General features: G+C 54.1%; 1 protein-coding gene across 1 annotated transcript in view; it reads left to right on the top strand.

Moving 5' to 3' along the window:
- The first annotated feature begins 6 nt into the window (after nucleotides 1-6).
- The window catches only part of VASP (vasodilator-stimulated phosphoprotein), a 24,280-nt gene continuing 14,185 nt past the window's right edge, over nucleotides 7-10,101 (top strand). The window contains exon 1 of the mRNA XM_011962991.1: nucleotides 7-20. Within this exon, the coding sequence (XP_011818381.1) occupies nucleotides 16-20 (5 nt within the window). The 5' untranslated portion in view covers nucleotides 7-15. The remainder of the gene's footprint in view (nucleotides 21-10,101) is intronic.

The raw sequence follows: 10,101 nt of genomic DNA, 5'->3' as shown, positions 1-10,101 counted from the left end.
GTCCGCCGATCAGCCATGAGGTGAGCCGGACCTGCCCCCCGACCCGTCCCCACCCAGGCGGGCTCCGCGCCCCGCCTTTGTCCCCCTCCCCCCCAGCTCGCTCCGGGCTGGAATTTGGGGACAGAGCCTTGGGAGCCTCGGATTTGGGCTGGATCCCCTAGGACAAGCTCCAAAACCGTCGATCACTTCTCCACGACTGACTTCCCAAGCTCGGGGGGAGGTGGCGGTGAGGTTCCCCTGGGAGCCCTCAAGATTTGGGGACGCTCGGAGGACTCCCGAATTGTTAAGACTTTTTTTCAGAGGACCTCAAAGTTGGCAGCGACTCCCCGCAGGGATGCCAGGATTGAGGCAGGGCTCAGACTTTCCTTCCCCCTCCCCCCAAACTTCAGCTCGAGGTCGGGGAAGGATTGTGGGGGACTGGTTTGGGAGACCCTGGGACTTGGAAGAGAGACTGAGATTCATACCCTTGGTGTGCAGGGACCCCGTTTACGTGGTGCTGGAAAAAGTCTCCCCAAGTAAGACCGCGCTCCTGAACTTCGGGGGTACTTCTTAATCCCCTAAATTTTGGGGGGCACTTAGGTCTTCCTGTGGAAGAGGCTGGTGTGAACCGATCCAGGGACCCGGACGCAGCCTCTGGAGTCTGATGGGACTCCCCTCCCCCGTCGCTCCGCACGCAATCTGCTTAACAGGCAGTGCCTAGGACAGAGCGGGCGCTCGGAGCAGAGGGCGGCTCCCTGCCCCGGGCCATAAGGGCGGCCCGGCTCCCCCACCTGCGCGGCCCTGGGGAGGGAGGGGACGCAGCAGCTGGGGGAAGGGGGCCTTTGTCTTCCTGACTCACCTGTCGAGACAGCTGGTGTGGGGGGCGGGCACCGAGCGCTGTGGGCCGCCTGCCTTCCCCACCACGGCGCCTCCCCCTTTGCTCACCGCCCCCCCCATCCATCCGGAGCCTTGGGGTTGGAGGAGGGGGAGCTGGAAAGCTTCAAGGTCATAGCCCTCTTCCCTAGGGACCCAGGCTTCCAGATAATTCCAGCTATCTTCCCAGGAATTTCATCCTGGGGGCGGCGCCCCAAGGGACCCAGGGATTTGGTCTGGCCGGGGTCTCCCCCGAACTCCTGGACTCACCTGAGGGCGGGGCCAGTGTGGGCAGGGGGACTCAACCATCCTCCCATTCTCCCCTCCCCTGGCCCCCCATAATCTCTCCCATGGGGCCAGAGCCTGACAATACTATCTCCCTTCCTCCACTCTCTCTGGGACTTCCTGCCCCAAAGCCCCCAGCCTTAGCAGGGAGGCCCCTGGGGACGGCTGGGGATTAACCCCGTGGTGCCCACATCCCCCGCATTTCCTGAACCCCTGCCCTTTGACATCAGAGTGGCGTGGCATTCCTTTTTATGACCACTAGAGAATCCCCCTCCCGCATTTGTTCCTTCTGATGTGAAAGGCATGGCTGGAAAATTTGGAGCAAGGAGGACACCCACAGATACCCTCAAGACTTCCTGCCTATCCGCTCCCCATTATAGCAACATCCCTTCCAAGTCCGCCCTGGAGAGGGGTCAGTTTAGGGAGCGTCGCTCTCTTCCTTCGCCCTCTTCCTCCGGGACTCTTCTCTCCCCTTGCCCCCCAGCCCCTCCCCTCCACCCCCCCTCGCGTTTCCGGTCCCAGGCTCGGTGGAAGGCGGATGGCGGATGTCCGAGTTAGTGCTGCCTCACTCACTGCAACCGTAAAAGGGCAGGAGTGGTGTCTGGGCCGGCCCCCTGCCCTCCCCACCACCACCACCAGCCCTGGAAGCCCTGGCCCTCCACAGGGCCCACCTCTTGCTGGGGCGGTGATCAAGCATCCCGCCTTGTGGGGGTGCTGGGGTGGGGTGCAGTGGAGAAGTGACCAGATGCCTGTCTCACCAGAAGGCCACTCCCACCTTTCCAGGGGTCTCCCCTGCAGGTGGTCACACCCGACTTGCTGGGCTGTGCCTCTTCTCCAAGGACAGCCAGGATTCAAAACCCATGCCCCTATTACCCAGCTGGGGAAACTGAGGCTCAAAGAGAAAAAGACATGGCCAAGATCCCTCAGAAATTCCTAGGCAATGTTGGAGGGGGTGGAGGAACGTAGGATCCTCTGATTTCTGGCTGGTTTGGCTGGGGGACAGTCCTGGGGGCAGTTGGAAGAGAGGAGGTTAAGATGGAAAATTACAAGATATAGTTCTTTTTCTCCCAATTTGACAAATATTTGTTGAATGTCAGCTGTGTCCCGGACTGGAGCTGGGGTGCTGGGAAGACAGAGAAGCGAGGCAGAGGTCGAGAATCTCAGGGCAGAAGGGACTTGGGGAGAATTGGGGTCTATTTCTTTTTTCTTCTAATAACAGCTATTTTTATTTTTTTAAAAATAAGAGACCATTCTATCAAGCATCTATTTCATGTGGGGCATTTTTGTGCCTGACAGCAATTCTGGGTTTTTTTTTGCTCTTGTTGCCCAGGCTGGAGTGAAATGGCACGATCTCGGCTCACTGCAACCTCCGCCTCCTGGGTTGAAGCAATTCTCCTGCCTCAACCTTCCGAGTAGCTGGGACTACAGGTGCCTGCCACCACGCCCGGCTAATTTTTGTATTTTTAGTAGAGATGGGGTTTCACCATAATGGCCAGGCTGGTCTCAAACTCTTGACTTCAGGTGATCCACCCGCCTCGCCCTCCTAAAGTGCTATGATTACATACATCAGCCACCACACCTGACCCCTCACAGCAATTCTAACAATGATACTATTACAGCCTTGTGGCCTCCCCACCCCGGTACTCAGTTTATAGATGGGGAAACTGAGGCACAGGAAAGTTAAGCAAGGTGCCTATTAAAGTCAAACAGGGGCCGGGCGCAGTGGCTCACGCCTGTAATCTCAGCACTTTGGGAGGCCGAGGCGGGCGGATCACCAGGTCTGAAGATGGAGACCATCCTGGCTAACATGGTGAAACCCCGACTCTACTAAAAATACAAAAAATTAGCCGGGCGTGGTGGCGGGCGCCTGTAGTCCCAACTACTCAGGGAGGCTGAGATAGGAGAATGGCGTGAACCCGGGAAGCGGAGCTTGCAGTGAGCCAAGATCGCGCCACTGCACTCCAGCCTGGGCGACAGGGTGAGCCTCCGTCTCAAAAAAAAAAAAAAAAAAAGTCAAACAGGACCAGGTGCTGCGGCTCGTGCCTATAATCCCACCACTTTGGGAGGCCAAGGCAGGAGGATCGCTTGAGTCCAGGAGTTTGAGAACAGCCTGGGCAATGTGGTGTGACCCCGTCTCTATAAAATACACAAAAATTAGCTGGGTGTGGTGGCATGCGCCTGTAGTTCCAGCTACTCTGGAGGCTGAGGTGAGAGGATCGCTTGGAGGTTGAGGCCGCAATGAGTCGTATTCTTGCCACTGCACTCCAGCCTGGTGACAAAGTAAGACCCTGTCTCAAAAAAAAAAAAAAAAAAATACAGATAACATGCTTTCTGTGTTCTCAATGAAGAAAAAGAAAAAAAAAAAACGGAACTTGCTTTCACTGTGAAAACACTTAAGATCATTCAGATAAGCCAAATTAAATGGAAGCTGCAACATTTATCTTGCTGTTCATTTATGGGAAACTGAGGCCCACCAGGAGGAAGGGACTAGAGTAGTCCGCACAGGCCCCAGAGAGTCGAGACCTGGTTCCTTACTTAGGGTTGCTAAGAAGATCTGTCGTTTGGAAGGGTGGTGTATATGTATCACAGGTTTTATGGTATAAGGAGGGCATGGGGTAAGTCTTGGGTTCGGGGGGCAGTGAAGGGAAAGGTAAGACTGTGGTCTGGAAGTTTTGTGAAAACCGGATTCACCGTGCTTGATGACCTCCGGTGATGGGAAACTGTCTCTTTCATGTGGAGCGTGTACCAAGTTACAGGCCCTGCGTTTAGGGCTTTTTGTCCAATGTATCTTTTAATCCTTACAATGAACCCAGTGAGTTATTGTTTCCAGGGCTGGAAACTGAGTTTCAAAGAGGCAAAGCCACACAACAAGGAGGCAACTTGAACGGTCTTTTCATCTGCCATGTGCTAGAGTTTTCCAAAATGTGGGGACTTGCAGGGAGGAGTGAGTCCTGGGCTGACTGGAACATTAAGGCGCTCTCATGTCCAGTGGAGGGTTCTAGACTTCAGGAGAACACTGGACACAGGCAGACCTCATTTCCATCTCACAGCCCCGGCACTCCCGTTTTATGGCTATGGGATTTTCTGTTCCAGCTTTTGTGTAGTTTACAGTTTTATTTATTGAACTTAAGTAGTGAATTAGGTTTTTATAGGGAATTTCAACCCATGATAAAAAAAGAAATAATAAGCAGTTTGAAATACTTATTGAAATTATTGAAATGGTGGCTGGGCCTGGTGGCTCATGTCTGTAATCCCAGCACTTTGGGAGGTCAAGGCAGGCAGATCACCTGAGGTCAGGAGTTTGAGATCAGCCTGGCCAATGTGGCAAACGCCCAAACCCCGTCCCTACTAAAAATACAAACATTAGCCTGGCTTGGTGGCACACGCTTATAATCCCAGATACTCAGGAGGCTGAGGCAGGAGAATTGCTTGAACCTGGGAGGTGGAGGCTGCAGTAAACCGAGATTACACTGCTGCCAGCCTGGGCGCAGAGTGAGACTCTTGTCTCAACAAAGATAAATCGTGCAAAATATTTGTTTCCTCCCTCCCCAGTCCCTGAGTTCCCCTCAATGGAGGCAGCCACAGTTAGTGTCTTTGGAAACAGTCTCTGCATATATCACCCCTCTGGATACAGATGTATTTATATGTTCCTCACTGTTTTTTTTTGTTTGTTTGTTTCTTTTTTTTTGAGATGGAGTCTTGCTCTGTCTGTCGCCCAGGCTGGAGTGCAGTGGCGCGATCTCAGCTCACTGCAACTTCCACCTCCCAGGTTCACGCCATTTTCCTGGCTCAGCCTCCGAAGTTGCTGGGACTACTACAGGCGCCTACAACCACGCCTGGCTAATTTTTTTTGTATTTTTTTAGTAGAGACGGGGTTTCACCACGTTAGCCAGGATGGTCTCGATCTCCTGACCTCGTGATCCACCCCACCCGCCTTGGCCTGTGCTGGGATTACAGGCGTGAGCCACCGCGCCCAGCCTGCTTTTTGTTTGTTTGTTTGTTTTTTGAGACAGAGTCTGGCTCTGTCCCCCAGGCTAGGGTGCAGTGGTGCAATCTTGGCTCACTGCAACATTTGCCTCCTGGGATCAGGTGATCCTCCTGCCTGAGCCTCCCAAGTAGCTGGGATTACAGGCCTCTGCCACCGCGCTTGGCTAATTTTTTGTAATTTTGGTAGAGACAGTGTTTCACTATGTTGCCCAGACTGGTCTCAAACTCCTGACCTTGTGATCCGCCCGCCTCAGCCTCCCAAAGTGCTGGGATTATAGGCGTGAGCCACTGCGCCCGACCCTTTTTTTTCTTTCTTTTTTTTTTTAAAAGCCTCTGATCAACACTACCTTGTACTTTGGCTTTTAAAAATTTCAATTTAGCTCTGCTTTTTCATCTTTAAATGAAGATAAGAACTTGTGGGAACTTGGTTTCAACTATGAGCCCCTCTGCTTACTTGCTGTGTGATCTGGGGCAAGTGCCTTCACTCCTCTGTGCCTGCAATTCTCTCTTGTCAAAAGGGTGAGCGTCAGAGCCTATCCCATGTGGCTGTAGAGCCGTGCAGCAGGGAAATTGGTGTCCAGCACCAAGAAGAGTGTCTGGGACCCAGGCTGACTGAGAAATGTTCGGTGCCCTTGGTAGAAGTTTGCCTTTTTTTGAGAGAGAGTCTCGCTCTGTCGCCTAAGCTGGAGTGCGAGTGGCCTGAACATGGCTCACTGCAGCCGTATCCTCTTGGACTCAAGCGATCCTCCTGCCTCAGCCTCCTGAATAGCTGGGACTACAGGCAAGCGCCACCACATCCAGCTAATTTAAAATTTTTTTGTACAGACAGAGGTCACCATCTTGCCCAAGCCAGTCTCTCTCCTCTCTCTCTCTCTCTTTTTTTTTTTTTTGAGACTGAGTCTCGATCTCTCTCCCAGACTCCCAGGCTGGAGTACAGTGGTCCGATCTCGGCTCACTGCAACCGCCTCCTGGGTTCGAGCGATTCCCCTGCCTCAGCCTCCCGGATAGCTGGGATTACAGGCATGAGCTACCATGCCTGGCTAAGTTTTGTATTTTTAGTAGGCATAGGGTTTCACCATGTTGGCCAGGCTGGTCTCGAACTCTTGACCTCAAGAGAGCCACCTGCTTTGGCCTCCCAAAGTGCTGGGATTACAGGCATGAGCCACTGCACCCGGCCTTCCCAAGCCAATCTCGAACTCTTGAGCTCAAGTCATCCTCCTGCCTTAGCCTCCCAAAGTGCTGGGATTACAGGCATAAGCCACCTCCCTTGGCCAAAGTTTGCCCTTTTTTACAGATGTTTAGTAACTATTGAGTCACTACTATGTGTTGGGTGCCATTCTAGGTTCTGGGGACACAGCAGTGAACAATTGGGACACAAATGTCTGCCTTTTTGGTAGCAGAGACAGACAAATATTGTGTTGGGCAGGGGTCACTGCTATGCAGCAGGGGATGAAAAGGAGAGAAGTGTTTTCAGCTAAGGGAGTGAGGGATGGCTTCTCAGAAGGGGTGACATCTAAGGAGAGACCTGAAAGTGGGGAGAGGCTAGGCCTGAGGAAGAAGCAGCACACAGGCCTGAGGCAGGAATGTGTCTGGCCTGCGGGGAGAGCAGCATGGGGGTAGGAGGCATAGGGTCTGGAACAGAGTCCCCAAGGGACAGTGGAGCGGGAAGAAATGAGATCTGAGGACACACAGATCATGGAGGCCCTGGAGAGAACTTGATGTTGATTCTGTAGGAGCCTGGAGCTTTCAAGAAGAGGAAGGGACATTCCACGTTGTGGGTTTTTGTTAGTTTTGTTTTTTTAGAGATGGGGTCTCGCTATGTTGCCCAGGCTGGTCTTGAACTTCTGGGCTCAAGCAATCCTCCCTCCTCAGCCTCTCAAAGTGCTGAGATTACTGGTGTGAGCTGCTGTTCCTGGCCCCACCTTGTGTTTTAACAGGATCCTTCTGTTATAGTGGGGACAGTGTGCCCTGGAGAGGGGCAAGACCACCCCTTCGTCACCCAGCAGGCGCCTCGTTCTCCGGCCAGTCCAGAGCCTCAGCAGGGCAGGGCCGCCTGGGAGAGCAAAGTGCAGCCAGGGTGGGGCAGCAGCAGCCCCGGGCTCGTGGCCAGAGTGTGCCCTGGGTGTGGGTGGCAGGTGTGGGTGAGGCCGAGGCCTTAACCCTGCCCTGCCAGGGGCAGCAGGAGCCAGAAACAGCCCCCGAGGCTGTGCTTGTCTGGAAAGGGCACCTGGTGTTTGGGTGGGGCTCACGCAGTTCCCCGGGGTTAGGGCTTGGGAGCCTGAATTCACATCTTCACTCTGTTCCTCACTAGCTGTGTGACTGTGGGCAAGTCACTCAACCTGTCTGGGCCTCTGGTCCTCACCTGCAAAATTAGGATGAAAGAGTGGCTCTCTAGATAAGCTGCAGTGAGAATTAAATGAGTGACTTTGGGGAAGGGTTTAGGGCCCCTGATCCTCCCGAAATGTCTGGTAAGAGGGAGATGGCACAATTATGTAAATCCGAGGGTCCCTACCCCAGGTTCCTACCCACAGCTGAGTCTGTCTAGGGACTTTCTCTGCCCTGACTTCCCAGCGTCAGTGTCACACCCAGCCCCCAGCCCTCCTAGAGACAGAGGCTTTGCGGGGCGGAGGGGGGTGGGGGGTGTCTAATTTCTCTCCCCGGAAACCTCTGACCACCAACTTCCCCATTTCAGGAAAAAGCCCATTGGGGGTGGGGTGGGGGGAGACCAGTGCTTCTCCTTCCCCTGTGTGACCTTGGGCAAGTCACTTCCTGTTTGAGTTCCTGTGTAGGCCTGCGTTTCCTCACTGGGGGAGAGGGGATAGAACCTCCAGAGGGGCTGGTGGGAGGGTCCTGAGGGTTGTAGCTGTCCTGGGCCCCAGTGGTGCCCATGAGACGGAGGTGGACAGTTACTGAGCTCTCGGTGTGTGCTGAGCGCTATACCAAGCACTTAGCTTTTTTTTTTTTTTTTTGAGACGGAGTTTCGCTCTGTTGCCCAGGCTGCAGTGCAATGGCGTGATCTCAGCTCACTGCAACCTCCACCTCTTGGGTTCAAGCGATTCTCCTGCGTCAGCCTCCTGGGTAGCTCAGAATACACCATGCCCAGCTAATCTTTGTACGTTTTTGTAGAGACACGATTTCACCGTGTTGCCCAGGCTGGTCTCGAACACCTGAGCTCAAGTGATCCCTTCGCCTCGGCTTCCCAAAGTGCTGCAATTACAGGCGTGAGCCACCACACCCGGCTATACCAGGCACTTTAGGTGCCCAGGTTCATGTGCCCCTCCCCCACTGCCCTGGAGCTGGGGACTGTCATTTTCCCAGTTCACAGGCGAGAAGCGTTCTTGAGTGGGAAGGTCACGTGCCTGAGTCACATGAAGTAGGTGGCTCAGTGGGGATTTGAACCCAGGTCTGGGGATATCAGCTCCTGAACTCTGCACCAGTTTACTGACACCTCCCCGCCAGGCTGAGTCAGACGTTGCCTTTTGCAGGAAGTCCTGCCCGACTCTCCAGGCTGGGGCAGGCGTTCCTTCAGGGCACCACCAGACCCTGGGCTCCTTGGTCTTATCCCTGGGTTGGTACCGTCTGGGGACAGCTGTGTCTCCCACACTGGACTGTGAGCCCCAGGAGGGTGGTGCCGGGGCTGTCTGGGTCACTGCTGTGTCTTCATCCCCAGCCCCACCCAACAAGGGCCAGACACAGAGCAGGGAGTATCTGGGGAATGGCCGCTAGTGCCCTGGGGAGCCAGGCGATGGGTGGGCAGCGGGAAGTCCCTTTGGAGGAAGAGCTCAGAGGTCTGGGATGGATCCCAACCTGCCGCAGGCCTCACACTTCCCCTTCCAAGTCTCAGCTTCTTCCTGAGCAGGCAGTGGTGGCATGGGGGCATGTCCAAGCCTCCTGGTAGAGATGGGGAAACTGAGGCCAGGCAGGGGCTGGTCCCTAGTGCAACTCTGGGCTCTTGGCCTCCTTCTGGCCCCTCTGTCTTCCCTCCTGCCCTCGCTCTGCTAACCTGCATCCCTCCCGCCGGCGTTGGCCTCAGCCTCTTACACCTCTCAGCCTGTCTCTCCATCTTTGTCTTTTTTTTTTTTTTTGAGACAGTCTCGCTTGTCGCCCAGGCTGGAGTGCAGTGGCGTGATCTTGGCTCACTGCAAGCTCCACCTCCCAGGTTCACGCCATTCTCCTGCCTCAGCCTCCCGAGTAGTTGAGACTATAGGCGACCGCCACCACGCCCGGCTAATTTTTTGTATTTTTATAGAGATGGGGTTTTACCTTGTTAGCCAGGATGGTCTCTCCTGACCTCGTGATCCGCCCGCCTTGGCCTCCCAAAGTGCTGGAATTACAAGCATGAGCCACCGTGCCCGGCCTCCATCTTTTTTTTCCTTCTTGTTAGTTTTGTTGTGTCGTGTTTTTTATTTTTCATTAAAAAATTTTTTTTGTAGTCTGGGTATGGTGGTTCACCCCTGTAATCCCAGCACTTTGGGGGGCCTGAGGCAAATGGACCACTTGAGCCCAGGAGTTCGAGACCAGCCTGGCCAACACGTTGAAACCCTGTCTCTACTAAAAATACAAAAAATTAGCTGGGCTTGGTGGTGCATGCCTGTGATCCCAGCTACTCACATGGCTGAGGCAGGAAAATGGCTTGAACCTGGGAGGCAGAGGTTTTGGTGAGCCGAGATCATGCCACTGCATTGCAGTCTGGGTGACAGAGTGAGACGCTGTCTAAAAAAAAAAAAAAAAAAAAAAATTAGTTGGGTGTGGTGGTACATGCTTGTAGTCCCAGCTACTTGGGAGGCTGAGGTGGGAGGATCACTTGAGTCTGGGGTGTGGAGGTTGCAGTGAGCTGAGATCGTGCCAGTGCCCTCCAGCCTGGGCAACAGAAGGAGACTATATCTCAAAAAAAAAAAGAAAAAAGAAATTAAGTCTACCCCTTTTCCCAGACAACTCAGCCTCAGGAGACACACTGAGAAACAGTGATAACCTCTG

The sequence above is a fragment of the Colobus angolensis genome, unplaced genomic scaffold, assembly GCF_000951035.1.
Source record: "Colobus angolensis palliatus isolate OR3802 unplaced genomic scaffold, Cang.pa_1.0 Scaffold60, whole genome shotgun sequence".
NCBI classification, from domain to species: domain Eukaryota; kingdom Metazoa; phylum Chordata; class Mammalia; order Primates; family Cercopithecidae; genus Colobus; species Colobus angolensis.
This window is presented reverse-complemented; position numbering and strand designations above follow the sequence as displayed.